The following is a 17,511-nucleotide window of genomic DNA, read 5'->3' on the forward strand; positions in this document are numbered from 1 at the left end:
TCTTAAAGGACAGGAATTCTCTATTTCAGGTAAACCTTGCTCATTATGCATACTAATTCACGTAATTGGGTGTTTATTGGTGAAAACACTGGAATTGCCACCTCAATACCCAACATGGAGGGGTAGTTAGCCTTCATTTTTCATGTTTAATGGGACTTTAAACAGCAGTTATCTTTACAGTCACTCCCCTCTCTTTAGGAATTGGGCTCATGAAGTCAGTAGTTCACCCAATCTCTCCTTGTAGCTGTACCCCAGAAGAAAGGCAGCCTGAGTCCCACCAACCCATGTACTTAAAGCTTCTTGCTTCCCTACAATAAAGGAACCAAAAAAGGGCACCCAAAGCAGGATGCAGGAATGGTTTGAGAGTCACCCTCCTGCTCCTAGCCCTTCTTCCTGGGCTGCTCCTCTGATCTGCACACAGAACAGACTGTAGGAAGGAGAAGGTGCATGAGCATGCCGAGAGCTTCCAAGATGTGTGTTAGGCTTACTGAGCATGGCCAACATATTTAATGGGTGTTTCTGCAGGGACGTGTTGCACACTCACTGGCCAGCTGTACTGGCCCCATACCATAGATCTCATGTGATGTAAGAGAATCTCATGTGATAGAAGAGACAGGGACATAAGAACATCCCTTATGGGTCAAAGCAAAAATTCATGTATCCCAGTGTCCTATTGCTGAGGAAGGCCAACAGCAGATGCCACGAAAGGCCACAGAAACTATATAAAATCTACAGTGTGGAGCCCTCTCCTCCCTGTCTTACTCCGGTTAGAAGCAACATGAGCACAGAAAAAGGTACCTGTGCACACAACCTGAAGACAGAACTTACGTGCGACTTGGCACCCAGTACTTGTCGAACTAAAGTTTGATCCTTATATCCACCTTTTGAAACAGTGCAACACGTTCCCAAAGAAACAGTGAATCAAAATGTTGAAAAAGCACCATAGAGATGCCGGCTCAGCCGCGGCTGCAGGCGTGTGCATCTGAGTGTGCAGCTGGGTGTGCATCTGAGTGTGCAGCTGGGTGTGCATCTGAGTGTGCAGCTGGGTGTGCAGCTGGGTGTGCATCTGAGTGTGCAGCTGGGTGTGCATCTGAGTGTGCAGCTGGGTGTGCATCTGAGTGTGCAGCTGGGTGTGCAGCTGGGTGTGCAGCTGAGTGTGCATCTGAGTGTGCAGCTGGGTGTGCAGCTGGGTGTGCAGCTGGGTGTGCAGCCCCGCGGCCGTTACCTGGCAGACGCTGCTGCCCGGGGCCTCGATGCGGACCAGCGCCAGCAGCCGCTGCTTCTCCCAGCGCCAGAGGGTGAGGCGCCCGTCGGGGGGGGCCGTGGCGGCCGCCAGGTACCGGCAGTCGGGGGAGAAGCCCAGGGACACGGTCTCCTGCGCCGGCAGCTCGGCAGCCGCCAGCGTCCTCCGCCGCCGCGCCGGCCCCTCCGACAGCTCGTAAACTGCCAGCGCCGGCTGCTCCGCCACCGTCTCCGAGACGGCCAGGTAGCGCCGGTCGGGGCTGACGGCCAGCGCCTGCACGCCCTGGCTCCTCTCGGTGCCTGCGGGGAGGAGAAGGGTCGGGTCAGGATGCACCGGGACCGCGGGGCGGGGGGGGGAGGCTTGTGGTCGGGGCGACCTGGGATGAACTTGTGCCATTTCTGCTCAAGGTGGAGCTGCAGGCAGCCCGCCCCCGCCGCGTGCAGCACCACCTGATCCTCCAAGAAGCAGACGCCGCCGGCGACCCGCGGCCGGCAGCCGAAAACGGCCACGGGCTGCGCCCCCGCCGCCGCCATGCTGACGCTGCCGCCGTCGCCGTGGCAACCGCGGCACCGGGCCCGCCGGAAGCCGCGGCGCGGGCACGCGCACGCGGCCGGAAGCAGCGGCGGCAGCAGCAGCAGCATGGCGCGGAGCGGATCACTGTCCGACTCGGACTCGGAGGACTCGTCTCTCTCAGACTCGGAGGTGAGCCTGGGTCCCGGTGCGGGCCCGCGGTGACGCCTCCCCCGAGGGGCAAAGCCGCCCGGTGCCCCCGCCGGCGGCGCGGCCTGACCGTGGCCTCCCCACAGCTCCAGGAGGCCTTCGCCAGGGGCGCGCTGAAGCCGGGGCTCAACGTGGTGCTGGACGAGCGGCCGAAGCGGCGCAACGACGTGGTGAGTGGGGCCTGCCGGGACAGGGCCGGGACCCGCGTCCCCCAGCGCCGGGTGCGGGGCAGAGGAGCCGCGGCTGGGGCCGGGCTGCCGGGGCAGGGCGGGTCTGCGGGGCTCCTGCACCGCCCTGGGGGTTTGGGGATCACAGCCGTCGCGCCTCGGGGAGGCGGTTCCGTGGGGCGCTGCGCGGGGCTGTGCAGAGCTGCGCTTCTTCCCCAGGCCGCCCTGAGGCACTGCCTGGCCGAGTTCAAGCAGCAGCTGGCGTGGGTGGAGCGGCTGGACGTGACTTCGGGGCAGGTCGCGGATCCCACCTCGCAGAGTGCTTCTGACAAAGATGCCGTTGACGCTGAGAATGATTTCCAGAGAGAGATGAGCTTGTGAGTGTCAAAAATGAGATGTCTCGTAGGGTCTGGGCACACTGCGGCATGCTTGGAGGCGTGTGTCACAGCTGTGCTGCAGACTGGCTGTCACTGTGGCAATCTGGGGCCGTGTGGTTTACATTTGATAGCTCTGAATGTTTTCCAGAATAACTATAACGCTAGTACATTTAACTTCTCTTGTGACTGGAAATAGTTTCCCTCCTCGCAGCAGACTTCCGATGAAAAGTTTACTTAAAAGTTCCTTGCTTGCAGCAGAGTGGCTTTAACACAGGATATGGATTTTTCTTTGTGGATTTGGTTTGGTGTTACTACAGTTCTCTTGTTTTATCTTGCCTTTTATTATCCAACATATAAAACTGCAACTGGAAACTAGATAAATGTATGTGTGCGAGTTATAAGTGCTAATATGGTACTGGCACCTAAATTGCTTTTAGTAGCACTGAATGCTGTAGGGCACAGAATGTTGATATAATTCTAGATCAATGCTTGTTAGATCCCACTATCAGCCACCTTATGTGAGCAGAGTGTCTGTCAGCGCTGTGAGATGCCCAATACCCAGTGACAGAGCTGCTGCTGTTCTGTGTCCCTAGTTACCGGCAGGCTCAGGCAGCGGTCCTGGAAGCCCTACCAAAGTTGCGTAAGCTCCAAGTTCCTACTAGAAGGCCAGATGATTACTTTGCAGAGATGGCCAAATCAGACCAACAGATGCAGAAGGTATGTGCAGTGAATTATGACTTTCTTTCCCATGTTATGTGTTGGTTTTAGCCTGTGTTAGGGGTCAACTTTAAGGTGTCATCTGGGAATACTTACCTTCATCTCTTTGACAAATGCCTATGACGGTGTTAGTGTTTGAAATTTATTTGTGACAGGAAATAAATTTGGGACTGTTTAGGTATTGCAGTGCAATGTGGGGATTTCCATAACAAGTTGGAACATAATGTAGAAAAGCACAGTTTATACTCTGTCTTGAATGTATACAATATTAAAATTGAGATTCTTTTTTATCCATGTGTGGAACAGTGGTAGTAAAGTTGTCTGTGTTTATGCTTTGTCCTAAGACTTGCAACCAACTGTGATATTAATGTGTTCCATTTTCCCTATTTGAGTATCACCCTTCGCTCATAATCAATGTGTTGTGCTTCTCTGTGATTGTAGACTGTGTGTTATTGATTTAATCTATCATGGGTAGTAAGTCAGATTTGTGTAGGAAATAGGAGTTTCACAAACTTGCCTCTTGATTGTGGTCTTTGTTCAAAATGGATCCTTAATTTTTGTTTTGGAAAAAAGACTACATTTTAACTTAAACAACCATGAGCTGGAGGTTCATGTATGATTTGGTCACTGTTTTGATGGCTGATAGAATCTTTCTAGAGAAGATGAAGGTTAATAATTAGCTTGTGCTGAGACTCAAGTCAATTCTGCCCATTACTGTTAACTTCCTTTGCTGGCTTCTGTTTGAAGAACAGAGCTTTTTTATCTCCTCGTGGAGTCACAGACTGAATCCAGAAGATCTATGTTGAAATACTTGTAATACTTTGTGATGTGGCATCCTTATAGAAATGTTTGTGAACAAGGAGGGAACAAAAAAGGTTTTTTCTATGGCACAGAAGGATTGTTGACTCTTCTTCGGTGCTTTACTTTTATAATGACAAGAAAGAAACCACCAAGTCTTGTACATACACCTGAGTAGGTTGACAAGATGTGACAAGATACTCTTGTGTAGTGGTTCCACTAGATCCCATTATCAGGCTTTGTCTTGTCTCTTGTGTGAGTTTTGTCTTTTTAACCAGATTTTGGCTACAGATCAGTTCAGGAGTTTCTGTAATAACTATTTCAGCCTTGAGTTGAAAGAACGTCATGCCTCAAAGCATTATCTGATTGAGAGATGTTTTCTTTTATACACTCATCGATAGTCATTGATAGTTCAGATATAGTTATTGAGCAATCATAATTCTCATATTTTCTTTTGCATTACTGATAAATTTTCTTTCTTCTATCTGATAAGATTCGACAGAAGCTAAAGAGTAAACAGGAAGCAATGGAAAGGTCCGAGAAAGCGAAACAGCTCCGTGCAATGAGAAAATATGGCAAGAAGGTGAGGGGGAGCTATAAAAGGGACCTGTGTATGACAAGAATCTAAAGCTTGAATGAGTAGCTTAGCAAATGAGACCACAGGAGGCTGCCCAAAATATATGGAATCTGTCTAGTCTTCTGTGTAGCTGCTTTGAAAAAGGCAGAGTAAAATATGGGATACCTTTAAAAAAACAAGTATGGGACACTACAAGGAGCAACACTAACATTCTGCTTCTAATCGCAGGTGCAAACTGAGATTCTGCAGAGGAGGCAAAAGGAGAAAAAAAATATGTTGAATGCAGTCAAGAAATACCAGAAAGGTAAAGTTAACTTGTCTAATGTGTAATGGGAACAATGATGTGTGAGTAAGGTCAGGCAGTGTGATGTGTGGTGTCAGTCTGTAGTGCTGTGCAGTGAGCTTGAAACGCTGCCGTTGTACAGAACCAAATGCCAGTGCCTGGGAAAGGCCTCCCAAGTAGCCGTTTGTCAGTGAGGGAGACTTGTTGCTGTAAATTACTTTGACTGAAAATTTGTGTTTTCTGTGGTGGCAGCTGTTATGTCTTCACTCTTGCAGGTCTCTCTGACAAGCTGGATTTTCTAGATGAAGAACAGACATCGTCTCAGGGGAATAAAAAAGGCAGTGCAAGCCAACGGATAAAGAAGGGGTGAGACCAGAAAAGAAAGATATTTAAAAGCAGAATCTCTGATTTTTTTTGTCAGTCTTTTAGGGGATCTGTTTGTGGAATGACAAAACCGTTCTGATTAATGTGTGTTAAAATAAGTCCAAGCGGCTTTCTGGCCCTAGAGAGGAGGAAAACTGTGGCCAGAATGGAACAGAGACTGAAATGTGCTAATTTCTGCCTTTTCAATAAGAGGGAAAAGGTTTATGATGGCTGACGGGAGTCCATCAGCAGATACTTGTGCCTTCTTAAAAGCTTCTTGAGGAACGGAATACAGGCAGTGATGCTGTTCATTTGTTTTTCAGACCAAATGCCAAAAGACGATACAAGAATCAGAAGTTTGGTTTTGGTGGGAAGAAGAAGGGCTCAAAGTGGAACACAAAGGAGAGTTTTAATGACGTATCCAGCTTCCGATCAAAAGTAGCTCACAACAAAGGCCCAGGAAAAGCAGGAAAAGGAGGAAAGAAAGCCCTTAATGTAAGTAAAATGTTGCATGCAAGTGATTGTGGCTGGCCACGAAGCCAGCCCTGGTCTGGGAGGGAGAGCTGAGTACACGGTGGGTGCCTCCAGCATCTGGAAGTGATAATGCCTGTCTCTGGGAGCTGACCGTAATTCAGCTGCAGGCAGAGTAGAGGATGGTTATGCAGTATCTCAGCAGGGATATGAGTGGAGGAGTTAGCAAGTACTGTTTGTTGCTACCTGTGTCCCAAAACCTCCCTCTCCAGAGGTGCTGACAAATGTCCTCTCCTTGGTATCCTCCCCAAGCTATAGAGCTAGAACAAAGATAGAGGGTGTGAAACTAAAGATCGGAATCTGTCTTTTTTTTGCAGAAGAGACCTGGAAAGAGAGCAAGACAGAAAATGAAGAGCCGAGCACGCTAGGAGGACTGTGCACCCCAGTGGGGTTCCTGTGTTTCTGTGTGTTGCAAGATGTGTTTCTACTGTCATCGCGCAGTTAACTGCGGAGTGAGCTGGATGCTTCCAAGTGGCAAGAGTAAAAGTCAGTGGAAACTAGTGCCTTATCACTAATTTCTTCTTACTGTCCATTTTGTTGAGGATTGTTTTCTACTTAAACCTTTGTTGTGTGAACACATTAAATAGTTTGCACAGAATTATGTCTAATTCTCGTTTAGTTGTGTTATGAACAGTGGCTGGAGCCTGCCCTTTGCTTCTTTCATTCTGGCAGCTTTTTCCACAGCTACTGTTGACATGTACCTGGTGAATGTGAGTTGTGGGTCTTGTCGCTGATGTCAGAATAAGAAGTCTGAAGCCTGTCAAGGTGTTAAAGTGTTTTTTAGACTATTCATACAGATGGGTTTGGAAGCAGCAGTGAGACAAATGCAGCAATGTTATCAATAGGTTTATTTCTGTAGCTATTGTCAGGCTGCAAATCTGGACAGACTGAGATTCTCTCTTCCCTTTTCTAGATACCATCTCTTGTCAGGAATCTACCAGACTCACCCAGTAACAAGCAAGGCCCAACAATTGTTGTTAGCTTCTTCTAAGCTGTGTGGTTTTGCCACTCTACTGCTGCAGGTTCTCAGACTGTTCCTCCCCGTTTCCCATAGCTGCAGTTTAGTTTAGTGACCTCGGTTTTCCGACGTGGGAAGAAGAGTCTGCAATCAGTACGGTCCATCTGAATCTGGGAAAGAAAAGTGATGGATAGTTATGTGCTTTTACTAGAATTAGGAGTAGTAGTCCCTCCTCAGAAGAGTAATGCACGGTGTTCCTGCTGATGAGAAATGCCTGTATGACAAATGAGTAGGGTACGGTTTATTTGAGATTATACTGTTCACTGCTATATTACAGTAGAACCTGGTGAAAAAGGAAAACTTGAAATACGAAACAGCATCGTGAGTCCTGATTCTAAGTTTAACTCACTTCCCTACATGCAAATTTAGTTGCCTCTTTCCTGCTACCCTAATTGTGTCTGACAGTGTAAAACCCCACTGGGATGTGTCTCTAGCCTTGTTATGAGTACCTAGTTTACTTGAAGTGTAATATGAAAAGCTGCAGAAGAATATCTTATTTTCATATTTATCTTCGATTTCTTTGCAACAGGCCAAAATTAATCAAGCCTTCATTTGCCTTTCTCAAAACACTAATCTGAAAAGTCAATCATCAACACAGCTATTTGTTTTTGTCAGATATGACTGATGTCTCAGCTTTTCATAAGATTTCTTTTCCTCCTGTTTATTCACGCTTGCCCAAATGAATCCTCACTGGTGTATTCTGCCTTGGGTATACTTTGCTGATTATTAACTTTATGGTTCTGCTTGCCATTTGTTTGAAACATACTTTACAGCAGCACATTTCTTTTCACAGTACTTACGTATGCTGCTTCATATTGCTCACTATGCTATTTCTCATGGCTGAATGCTTTAATAAACAGCCGTGACTACCTATTTGACAATATGTCTGGGGTCTGTTGTCACTGTAGATATTTTGCTTTCAAGTTTGTCACTGTGAAGAGTCCTCCTATGTGTAAATTTTAAAAACTTGTTGTCTATGAACAGCTCTGCTCATTCCTAGTCATTCCTGTTTTCCATGTTTGCCATAAATTATTTTCTTGCTTGAGTATCTTTCGGTGTGATGGGCTGAATCTCTCTGAATCTGCAAAGCGCTGAGTCCTTAAGCACCTTACTCACCAAAGGTGTCGTGTTCCAGCCAATTTCTTGGCTTTCAGTTTGCGGCTCCGAATACTTTTTTGTTGGCTCCAGTGCTGCATCGTGAATAACGCTCAGAAACTTGGCTGTTGGTTTAAGAGACACAAATACAAATGAAGGAAAGTATGTGTGAAAAGTAGTTACCTGTGGATGTATGTTAGAATGGGACATCCTAACGCTGTACAAGCAACAGCAAGAAAGCCAAGGTTGGAGGCAACCACTGTGCTTCTCTTGTAAGAGAATGCAGGGTGACATTTCTACTAAAATTTACCCTGATGAAGTTTCAAGATTTGCCTGCCCATACTGTCTGGTTAATTCTACCATCCCTGTCTACTCTGTTGCAGCATCTTTTCTTATACCACATGTAGCGTCAAGCAGTGCTCTGTGTCAGCTGTCATCTTTCTCAGTTACCTGAGACCTGCTGCCTTTCCATTTTGTTCCCCTGCTCTCCACTTAGTCCCTGACTAGAGCAGGCCCACCTTAACCAACTATTAAGGTTTTTAGACAGAATTGGTGTGTTAGAAATAAGGGAGCAATTGCTGTAAGAGTTTCTGTTATTAGTGCTCTAAAGCAAGACTCAGCAGCTATTTCAGCATTTAGCGTGTGCAATGGCTGTGTAGAATCTGCAGTGATAAGCAACATGTATGTATAGAACATGTTTCTGGATTTTGTTTGTTTTCCCCTAACATTTATATTCACAAACATAATTTTATAGAATTGTAGCAACAAAAATAGCATAATTGCCTGTATGCAAGCTTGTAGTAATAATGAAAAGTAACAGGAAATGGCCTTAAAGTAGAAAAAGCCCTACCTTATGTTTAACAAAAAAATCACAAATTAGTTTAACTTTCTTATATTGTCACAGGTGCTTCCATGTATGTAATCCTTTAGACTAATTGGAATTTTAAAATCTTATTTATTAGTCATTTTCTTATGTAATTATCACAAGCTCTTCAGAGATTTCTTACCATCTGCTGGCTCTTCTATATTATCATGCCAAGACATGGGCTTCTTGGCAATTGTGTGAACTGAAAAGAAATTATGGAGGTGAATTACTTTAATGTGAATTTATCATCACAGACAGATATAGGATATCTGTTATTGCAGATGTTCTTTTTGGTTATTCCCCAGTCTGGGCCCAGCTATTTCACTGATGTTGCAAAGGAAGAACAACATGTGAACAAAGCAAAACAAGTTAGAATAGTGACTAATAGCAACTTTGTAGAAAGGGAAGGGGTTAGGTGTTGCTGACAGCCCTTCTACTGGATGGTGCCTGCATTCACCACATTGAAGTTCTACCCCACCCAGGTGGTGGCCTGCAGAGGTTGAAGCTTCAGCAAATTGTTTTGCTTTGGTTTGTTTTTGTTTTATTGTAAAAACTAGACCTGAAAGAATTCATTCATGTCACCCATCTGTGCCACCACAGTTTATGATACTCTACAACTGTGAATTAGCAGGTAGAAGTTAGCCCAGGGGCTGAAGAAACATGGTGTAGTGTTGGAGCTGTCTGCCCCATCTTAGCTCCGTGGTGTTTGCTCAGGATCTGTGGGTTCCAGGTCCTACTCACACTTACGAAAGCACCATCTAAGCTGGGCAAATTCGCCCTATGTCTCCATGCTGTCTCTGAGTGTGCAGGCGGGTTCACTGGGTAAAAGAAAACCCTACCGCTTGCTCCTCCTAGATCTGCCCCTCTTGCCACTGTTGATGTTCTGGACCCTCCCTCTCCCTCTGCCCCGCTGCTCGGTGCCATCCGTGTCCCGCCCTCGGGGCTTCCGCGCCGGTTCTGTGTGACCGTGGGGCTGCCGCGCCGCCTCACCGCGTTGGAGCGGGTTCAGGCCGTATTCCGTGTGCAGCTTCTGGCACCGCAGCTCCTTCCGCACCCGCTCGCACATGAGCTGGTTCAGCTGCACCGCGTTCGGCGGCTCCTTCCCGCTGCGGGCGGCCATGGCTCCGCCGGGCTACGCGGCGTCCCGTAGCCTGGCAACGCCTCACGTGGTCCGCCACAAGGCTGCTGATTGGCCCGGGTGGTGCTTCGTCCCACCTTCCTCGGCCAGATTCTTTTCCCACCTTCCATTGGCCGCCGAGTTAAAGCCCCTGGCGCTGATTGGCGGCGGCCGCACGCGGCGGGTTTGAACGGGCGGTGGGTAGTGGTGGCAGCGGGATGGAGGACGCGGAGCTGCGCTGCACGGTGGCCGTGGAGCAGCCGCTGCCGGCGGGACAGGGCCTGCGGCGCCGTGTGATGCGGGGCGCGCTGGTGCTGCTGGGCCGCAACGAGCTGCGGCAGCCGGTGCTGCGGGTGGTCGGCGGCAGCGGCGCGGCGGCGGCGGCGCTGAGCTTCGCGCTGGTCGGTGATGCTGTGCGGCTCTTCACGCGGTTCGCGGGACACGGGCGGGCGGCGGTGCGGGTGGGGCCGGACGGCGCCCAGGTCCTGCTCTCCGACTGCCCTCCGGACGCGCTGCGCCGCTTCCTCCGCCTCCTGCGGCTCAAGGTCGCCGCCGGGCCGCGGGTCGCCCCCCGCGGACCCCGCCTGCTGAACCGTCCGCCGCCGGCCTTCTCTGTCATCAGCCCGCTGCAGGAGCGCGACCTGCTGCGCGCCCCCGGCCGCCCCCGCGGCGGCGAGGGCCAGGGAGAGCGCCCGGCCGAGGTGAGTCCCGGGGCGAGGGGTACAGCTCCCGTTACCGGCCCCGGTTACCGGCCCTGCCGTCACAGCGCCGCTCCCGCCCCGCAGGTGCCCCGGGTGGAAAGGCGGCCCCCGGCGAGGCTCTCGGCGGAGCAGGAGGCGGTGCTGGGCGCCGTGCGGAGCGGGAAGAGCATCTTCTTCACCGGCTGTGCAGGTGAGGGGCCGGGGCAGCTGTCACCGTGTGGAGTTCTCGGGCCTCGCTCACTGCTGACCTGCTACTTCTCCCTCTGCTAAGGGACCGGGAAATCGTTCCTACTGAAGAGGATCGTGGGCTCCCTCCCTCCAAAGAGCACCTACGCCACAGCCAGCACGGGAGTGGCAGCTTGCCACATCGGTGGCACCACTCTCCATGCCTTTGCAGGTAATGGTCTGCCCAACAGCAAAGGGCTGGGAGCTCTTGCTCCCATCCCAAAGAGTCAGGAGTTTCCCAAAGTTTTGCTTTCTTCTTCCCCTGCCAGGGATCGGCTCTGGGAAGGCACCACTGGAACAGTGTGTTCAGCTGGCGGAGCGGCCTGGGGTGCGCCAGCACTGGCTGGCCTGCCAGCACTTGATTATCGATGAGATCTCCATGGTGGATGGCAAGTTCTTTGACAGGCTGGAGGCAGTGGCGAGGTGAGTGTCAAACACCTAAAAGAAATTACTTTCCCTAGATTTCCAGGTTGCTTCCTTCCTCTGGTTATGTGAATGGGTGCAAGGCAACCATTGGGATAGGACTGGAAGGACGCATGAATTCACAGCCAGCAGGCCTTTATCTTCAGATAGGTTTTGATCATGTCCCTGTTTCCCAGCCACGGCTGCTGTGGTTGTTCTTTCCATCTCCCAAGCCAAGTGTTGTCTATAGAGCTGTCTATGCTGTGTCCAGCAATTCTTTGTTGGAGAAAGAAGCATTGTAGCAGCTACCAAGGAAGCAAGATGAGTAAGGATAGCTGGGATAGGTAGGCAAAAGCAAAACAAATGCCTTATAATAGCATTGCTTAATTATTTGAGTTCTTCTGACTCAGCTGAGGATAATACTCTTTTACCGCAGCAGGTGTATGTTTGAATATACTGGCAGACTAAGAAGTAACTTCTGAGACCTGACTATGTGCAGGTCCTGGAGAGCATTCAGAGCTTCTCTTCCTTCCTTTTCAGGGCAGTCAGAAAACGAGATGAGCCTTTTGGAGGAATTCAGCTAATCATCTGTGGGGACTTCTTGCAACTACCCCCAGTCTGCAAGGCCCATGAAGAAACCAAATTCTGCTTCCAGGTACAAAATTGACCTGAAATTTATTCTTATCCTTCAAGTCTGCTGCTTTCCTTTCTTAACAAGAGAATGATTTGCTAGGCAGAAAGCTGGAGGAAATGCATCCACATAAACATGGAGCTGACCGAAGTGCGAAGACAGACTGACAAGACCTTTGTCTCGCTCCTGAGTGCAGTCCGTTTAGGCAGGTGAGGAAAAACTCTGCTCTCTTTGTAATCCCTGCTCCCTACTAATGGACCAGAAGAAAGACCAGTTTGTCACTTCTCTGCGCTCTATCAGGAATGTGTGGCTGGGAGCAGCAGCTATAAATGCTTTAGTTAATGTAAGCAGGTTTTATATATGCTCCTCTGATAAGGTAGGACACTTTCTAGAGTCCCTCTTTGCAATTTCTGCTGAGGAATGCAATGGACCCTGAGCTGACAGTGGCCAGGGCAGGGCTGGGGCAGACATTGCACTTTCTCTGCCCATTGCTTCAGGGGTCTGGGGCTTGCACAGCCTGATCCAGCTGTGTGAATTTTACCGCTGCTCAACACCTGTTCCTGATGACTTTAAATAATAATCTTCTTTTCCCGGTTACAAGGTGCACAGAGGAGGTTACCAGACTGCTGATGCAGACTGCCACTAACAGGTCTGAGCGCGATGGGATCCTGGCTACGCGGCTCTGCACCCATAAAGATGATGTAGAAATAACTAACGAGAGGCGCTTGCAACAGCTATCAGGTGAACTCCTTGGAGGAAGCTGCTGGCTTTGGGGCTGAGCTCTGAGTGGATGCAATAGGGTGTCAGGAGGAATTGGTGGTGTGTCATGCACAGCAGTACAAGTCTAAGCTGTGCGTGTTGTAGTTGAGCTGCCTCGGGGCAAAACTTCACAGATTTTTACTTAAAAATCCACACTGTTACTTCTTGGTGTGTAACAGATTGTGAACTCATTGCTTGTTGAGGGGTAGGGTGGGTCATTATTGCCTCCATACCCCTGCTGCTTCTTTCCATAGCATCTCAGAAAGGCTGTGCTCTATCCAGCCACAACTGGAATTAAGGGCTATTTCATTTCTGCCTCCCTTTCTGGCCCTGGGAATCTTCCTTAGTCCTCTTTGGAGAACTGATGTTGGCAGCAAGTGAAACTAGTCATGGGTTCAAAATAGTGACTGCTCAGTTCCAATGTACTGCTGGCCTTTGATTTCTGAGCCTTCTCATGCTCTGGGAGGTATGTTGGGAAGAGAGGCAATAGTGAACTTTCTGCTGTTAGATGTGACAAGGTTTGTGACAAGATGTCTTATTAGCAGAGCAGAATGGATATTAAAAGATGAATTGCTGAATGATGAATTCAATAATTGCAATTTGTCACATCTTTCTTTCTTTAACAGGAGAAGTGCATGCTTTTGAGGCTTTGGACAGTGACCCAATGCTAGTGAAGTTAATTGATGCTCAGTGTCCTGTGAGTGGTAGAGTTGAGCTAAAGCTTGGAGCTCAGGTGAGTGTGTGCACATAGACTTGTGAAAGACCAGTGGGTCAAATGGCGTAAAAAATAAAGGAACAGCAGATAGATGTGTATATTAGATTAATGTTTAGAATGCAGATTCTGTATAGAACAGTTGTGCCAGACCAACAGAAGATTCTAGCCCAGTCTGCATATCCTTTCAGCTCGGAATCTTATCCAGTTAGAGAATTTATTTGATTTGAGCGCAGGTCCATGTCTTGTGGACAGTGGTGACCACTGTGACTTTGGCACACACCTTAAATCAGATTTAAAGCTTCCAAGTAGCAGAGAGCACAGACAGTCCTTGTCTGCAGTCTCAGCTCCACGTACAGCAGCCCTCCTGACTTATAAGAGTATACCACAGGTTGCCAGATTTGCAGGACTAGGCAGGTTGCTGTGAGCTAGGGCTCTCAGAGTGAAAAGGATGCAGGACTGTGCTTAGCAGCAGCACTGTTTGCCTTGGGAAGTTGTTTGCTAGGTTTGGTGTTGGTGGAAGGACTTGCACTATAAAGGACTTGGACTATAAAGTCCAAACACTTGCTGGTGTTTGGGGAAGGTGAATCTGTTCCCTGAATCTGAGCTCACAGCAGGGGACAGAAGCAACTGAAGTGCGTAGTGCTGCAGAATGTTACAGCTGGGAGTCCTAGGAAGCAAAGGCTGTTAAAGAGTTTCGATCCAATTGGAGATGGTGCTGTATCCTGCAGTTGCAAGATGTGGCTGTGGCCACACGCGCCTGCTGTGCTTATGATTCCTGGCTAGAAGCTGAGCTGCAGGTGGCTGAATGGGCTGGAAAGCCAGAGCGCTGAGGGATTTTTCTTTTTCTCTGTAGGTGATGCTAGCTAAGAATTTGGATGTATCTCTAGGGCTGGTGAACGGGGCACGAGGAGTTGTTGTAGGATTTGAAAGTGAAGAGAAGGGTAAGAAAACTTTTTGATCCTTTATTGAGGAAGGGGGGAAAAAATGAAAACAACTTATTACTGACTGTCTACTGTCTGATAAGGATAATTTGAAAGAAAGCAGGGAGGAGGTCTTCTCTACAATGAGAGGTTTGAGGTTCTCATGAGCCGTGGTATCATATGCTGCATCAGCTGTACCTATCTGTCAGGCTTCTTATGTTTCCTTATCTTTATTCTCTAGCTATGTATGCTTGTTTGCATTTCCTGTCTGTTCTGTTGAAGCAAATCTTGGTGGCTGTGTAGTTTGTTTGTTTGTTTTTCTCATAGAATAACGTTCTGCTACCTGCCATGTGTATTTTTCTCTGCATCCCAACTGATAAAGTATCTGAGTTTAATTCTCCTGCTTAAGTAGGTCCCAGGTGTAATTTCAGGATGTTCTATTTACTGTGTGTGGGTTTAGTTTATTTTTAGTGTGGGATTTTTTTTATGCAGCTCTAAAATTCATGAAAGACTGACATGGGAAAGGAAGGAGGAAAAACTATTCTTAGGCTCCTGGCTGTTGAGCGTCAGGAAAACATCCCTGTTTCTCTCCTGCTCCCATTCCTACAGGGCTGCCTAAGGTTAGATTTCTATGTGGGGTCACACAGGTCATCAAAATGGAGAAATGGGTCTTCAAGGGACCATCAGGAGTTCATCTGAGTCGTCAACAGTTGCCTTTAAAATTGGCATGGGCTATTTCCATTCACAAGAGTCAGGTGAGTGTTCTTTTGCAGCTGCCTGCAGACTTTTACACCATCATAAGCCTTATTTTCTGAGTGAGCTCGTGTTGCTGGTAAAACGGGGAGGAAAACTGAAAGGCCTTTGTTGTGGGGGAGGTCTAGGAGGTGTGTGTGTCTTTAGCAGTGGAGAAGGCAGCACCTCTTTACCTGTTTGTGATGCTTGTCCATAGCAGTATTGCTAGCCTAGAGTTTCCGTAAAGGTGCTGTGAACTCTATACTTGCTGTTGGACTATAAAGTATCATTGTTCCCTGCTGTGATCAGGGCAGTGTTTCCCTGACAGCATCACCATTAGTGACCCTGAGGTTTGCAGTGTACGTGAGGAAGGTGCAGGAGTCACAGGTGTGCTCTTTGGGCTGAACTTTTCCTTCAAAGTTGTGTTGTATTTTTGTCAAACTAAGTAATACCTTTCCAGAAGTCTCCATACGCGTTGATAAACACATCTCTTGGTAAAAGACCTGTGAGTTTGTTCCCATGTCACTGTTTAAAACAGTCAGTGTTGTAAATACTGTTGCCTCCTGGGATGTGTCTTGGTGCAGACAGGGCTGGCCAGGTCTATCCAAACTCTGTCTTGGTTTGCTTGAGCCTGGCTGTTCCTCCAGTTAATTACTGGGAGTGAAAACAACAGGTTGATAGGTTAGTGTGCATACAATGTGCTGTTCTTTTTTTGTTTGTTTTTTAACAAGCTTTTCTGTGTCTTTGACAGGGCATGTCTTTAGACTGTGTGGAAATCTCCCTGTCCCGTGTCTTTGAAAGTGGGCAGGCTTACGTAGCGCTTTCCCGAGCCCGCAGCCTTGCAGGTCTCCGTGTTCTGGATTTTGACCCAAAAGTAGTGAGAGCTGATCCTTCTGTGTTGCAGTTCTATAAACAGCTGAGACGACATCAACTTCTAACCCAGGTAAAGAAAAATCTCATGCTAGCAAAGACTGCCTTGTGCAACCAGGATGAGAGTTGTTTGTGCTGAGATCCTTCCTTTTGCTTCTGAAGCAAGACCGTTCAAAAACTTGCAGAGTTAGGAGACTTGAAACTGCAAAGAGGGAATGTGGTGGGGCAGCTCTTGATGGCAAAACATCCACTGTAGTGTTTGGATGGTATAACACTGCCTGGCCCTGTGGGTGAAAGGAAGGGTTGGGGTTCTTTGATCCTCCCCTTGCAGTAAGGACTGAAGGGGAAGTGGGCACACAAGAAATCTTAGTTGTGTGTGTTTTTCTTTTTCATTTTTTTTCCCTTAGGATTCCCTACACACTCATTCAGGTGCTGATGAAAAGGAGAACTGGAAACGCAGTTGATAATGTTCTTCTGGCCTCTATGAGGCAATGGACAGAATGCTGATTTGCAGCTACCTTGCTTTTAAGTATATTTGGTAACACAGACAAAGTCAGAGGAAATTCTTTAATTTTTTTATAATGTGTGCTTCATTCAGTTGTTCCTGGATATGTAGAAGTCTCTCTGCCTCAAGCCTCTGAAATTTGGAAGGCTTCTGTAGCTTCTTCATGGGCCCACAGTCTTGAATACTTGTGTGTCACAGATGCAATTCTATCAAATGAAATGACTGAACAAGGACATGCCTGAGGGACCTTCCTACAGTTCTGTACTGTCCACTTTGTTGCATTTTATTCTCCACCTATGCAGACTGAAACTCATGTACTTTTCTTCAAGTGTACCACAGCTGAGACATAAAAGGTTTGTGTCCTATTTGCCTGGATGGATTGGACCTGTTCCCAGGAGCTGCTGACACAAGGGAAAGCAGTGCTTCTGCAAGGCTGCCAGGAACTGGGTTATCTCTGCATAGCACGCTGGGGTGTTCTTGCTTTCCAGATGTTTACCACCAGGAGGCTTTGCATAACTTCATCCACAAGCAGAACTAAGAGTTATACATGGCCTGTTACGCTGATCCATAGCCTTTTAATCAGTCTGTTGCATACAATGAGGTGTGATTTTGGTTTTTTTAAACCTTCTGAAATGAGCTGGTGTTGTTAAAAACAGGAAGAAGTCCTACATCTTGTACCCCTGATTACGGAACTACAAGAATTGTGGAGTTCAATGACCCTATTAGATAGAGAGGAGAGAGATGAGATGGGTGCTTGTGGGAGCCCCTCTTGTTTAAACACAAGAGGCTCACTCAAATGGGAGGGAATTTCTGATGGAAACAACACATCAGACTAATGAGGTGGAAGTTGAATGTGCAATAGGAAATAATGGGCAAGGACACGTGAAGTGAGCTGTAACTTCACCTGCTTCAGCAAAAGCAGGGCTGAGCAGAATTAACACACTGTGGTTTTGAAGTCTTAATAAAGGAGAAGCTTTGGTCTTTGTATTTTAGCACACTGCTTAAAGCTTAAGTACCTTATGTATTTTAAAATGTTTAACGTGTGGGAATAATGTGAAAATCAACATCCAGCTGGAATTCATCTCTTGCAGAGTAGTCTCTCTGTAACAGAGCCTTGTAGTTTGATCGAGGTGAAGGCCAGGGAAGGCTGTTGACTAGCCAGTGGTTAACATAACAGAAA

The 17,511-nt window shown here is 47.9% G+C and overlaps 3 protein-coding genes across 3 annotated transcripts; 2 read left to right on the forward strand and 1 right to left on the reverse strand.

Moving 5' to 3' along the window:
- The first annotated feature begins 1,751 nt into the window (after positions 1–1,751).
- On the forward strand, positions 1,752–6,374 carry EBNA1BP2 (EBNA1 binding protein 2). Its single transcript, XM_082052462.1, has 9 exons — positions 1,752–1,945; positions 2,050–2,133; positions 2,350–2,507; positions 3,101–3,224; positions 4,516–4,605; positions 4,828–4,903; positions 5,158–5,248; positions 5,569–5,740; positions 6,094–6,374. The coding sequence occupies exons 1-9, from the start codon at positions 1,775–1,777 to the stop codon at positions 6,142–6,144; spliced, it is 1,017 nt and encodes a 338-aa protein (XP_081908588.1). The 5' UTR covers positions 1,752–1,774; the 3' UTR covers positions 6,145–6,374.
- Positions 6,375–6,509: 135 nt separating this feature from the next.
- On the reverse strand, positions 6,510–9,874 carry CFAP144 (cilia and flagella associated protein 144; the record flags this gene model as incomplete). Its single annotated transcript, XM_082052464.1, has 4 exons — positions 6,510–6,904; positions 7,911–8,014; positions 8,897–8,956; positions 9,745–9,874. The coding sequence occupies 4 exons, from the start codon at positions 9,872–9,874 to the stop codon at positions 6,803–6,805; spliced, it is 396 nt and encodes a 131-aa protein (XP_081908590.1). The 3' UTR covers positions 6,510–6,802.
- Positions 9,875–10,073: 199 nt separating this feature from the next.
- Positions 10,074–17,326, forward strand: PIF1 (PIF1 5'-to-3' DNA helicase). Its single transcript, XM_082052461.1, has 12 exons — positions 10,074–10,572; positions 10,657–10,762; positions 10,844–10,969; positions 11,067–11,220; positions 11,740–11,854; positions 11,933–12,039; positions 12,432–12,571; positions 13,216–13,322; positions 14,158–14,245; positions 14,834–14,979; positions 15,708–15,899; positions 16,234–17,326. The coding sequence occupies exons 1-12, from the start codon at positions 10,090–10,092 to the stop codon at positions 16,288–16,290; spliced, it is 1,821 nt and encodes a 606-aa protein (XP_081908587.1). The 5' UTR covers positions 10,074–10,089; the 3' UTR covers positions 16,291–17,326.
- The last annotated feature ends 185 nt before the right edge of the window (positions 17,327–17,511 follow it).

This window comes from Streptopelia decaocto, assembly GCF_964273445.1.
Source record: "Streptopelia decaocto genome assembly, chromosome: 5".
Taxonomy (NCBI): domain Eukaryota; kingdom Metazoa; phylum Chordata; class Aves; order Columbiformes; family Columbidae; genus Streptopelia; species Streptopelia decaocto.

Coding starts and splice junctions, on each gene's coding strand:
- EBNA1BP2 (XM_082052462.1), top strand. CDS start 1,775: ATGCTGACGCTGCCGCCGTCGCCGTGGCAACCGCGGCACCGGGCCCGC. Junction 4,904..5,157: donor AGTCAAGAAATACCAGAAAG/GTAAAGTTAACT, acceptor TCACTCTTGCAG/GTCTCTCTGACAAGCTGGAT. Junction 5,741..6,093: donor GAGGAAAGAAAGCCCTTAAT/GTAAGTAAAATG, acceptor TTTTTTTTGCAG/AAGAGACCTGGAAAGAGAGC.
- PIF1 (XM_082052461.1), top strand. CDS start 10,090: ATGGAGGACGCGGAGCTGCGCTGCACGGTGGCCGTGGAGCAGCCGCTG. Junction 11,855..11,932: donor AAACCAAATTCTGCTTCCAG/GTACAAAATTGA, acceptor ATGATTTGCTAG/GCAGAAAGCTGGAGGAAATG. Junction 14,980..15,707: donor TTTCCATTCACAAGAGTCAG/GTGAGTGTTCTT, acceptor TGTCTTTGACAG/GGCATGTCTTTAGACTGTGT.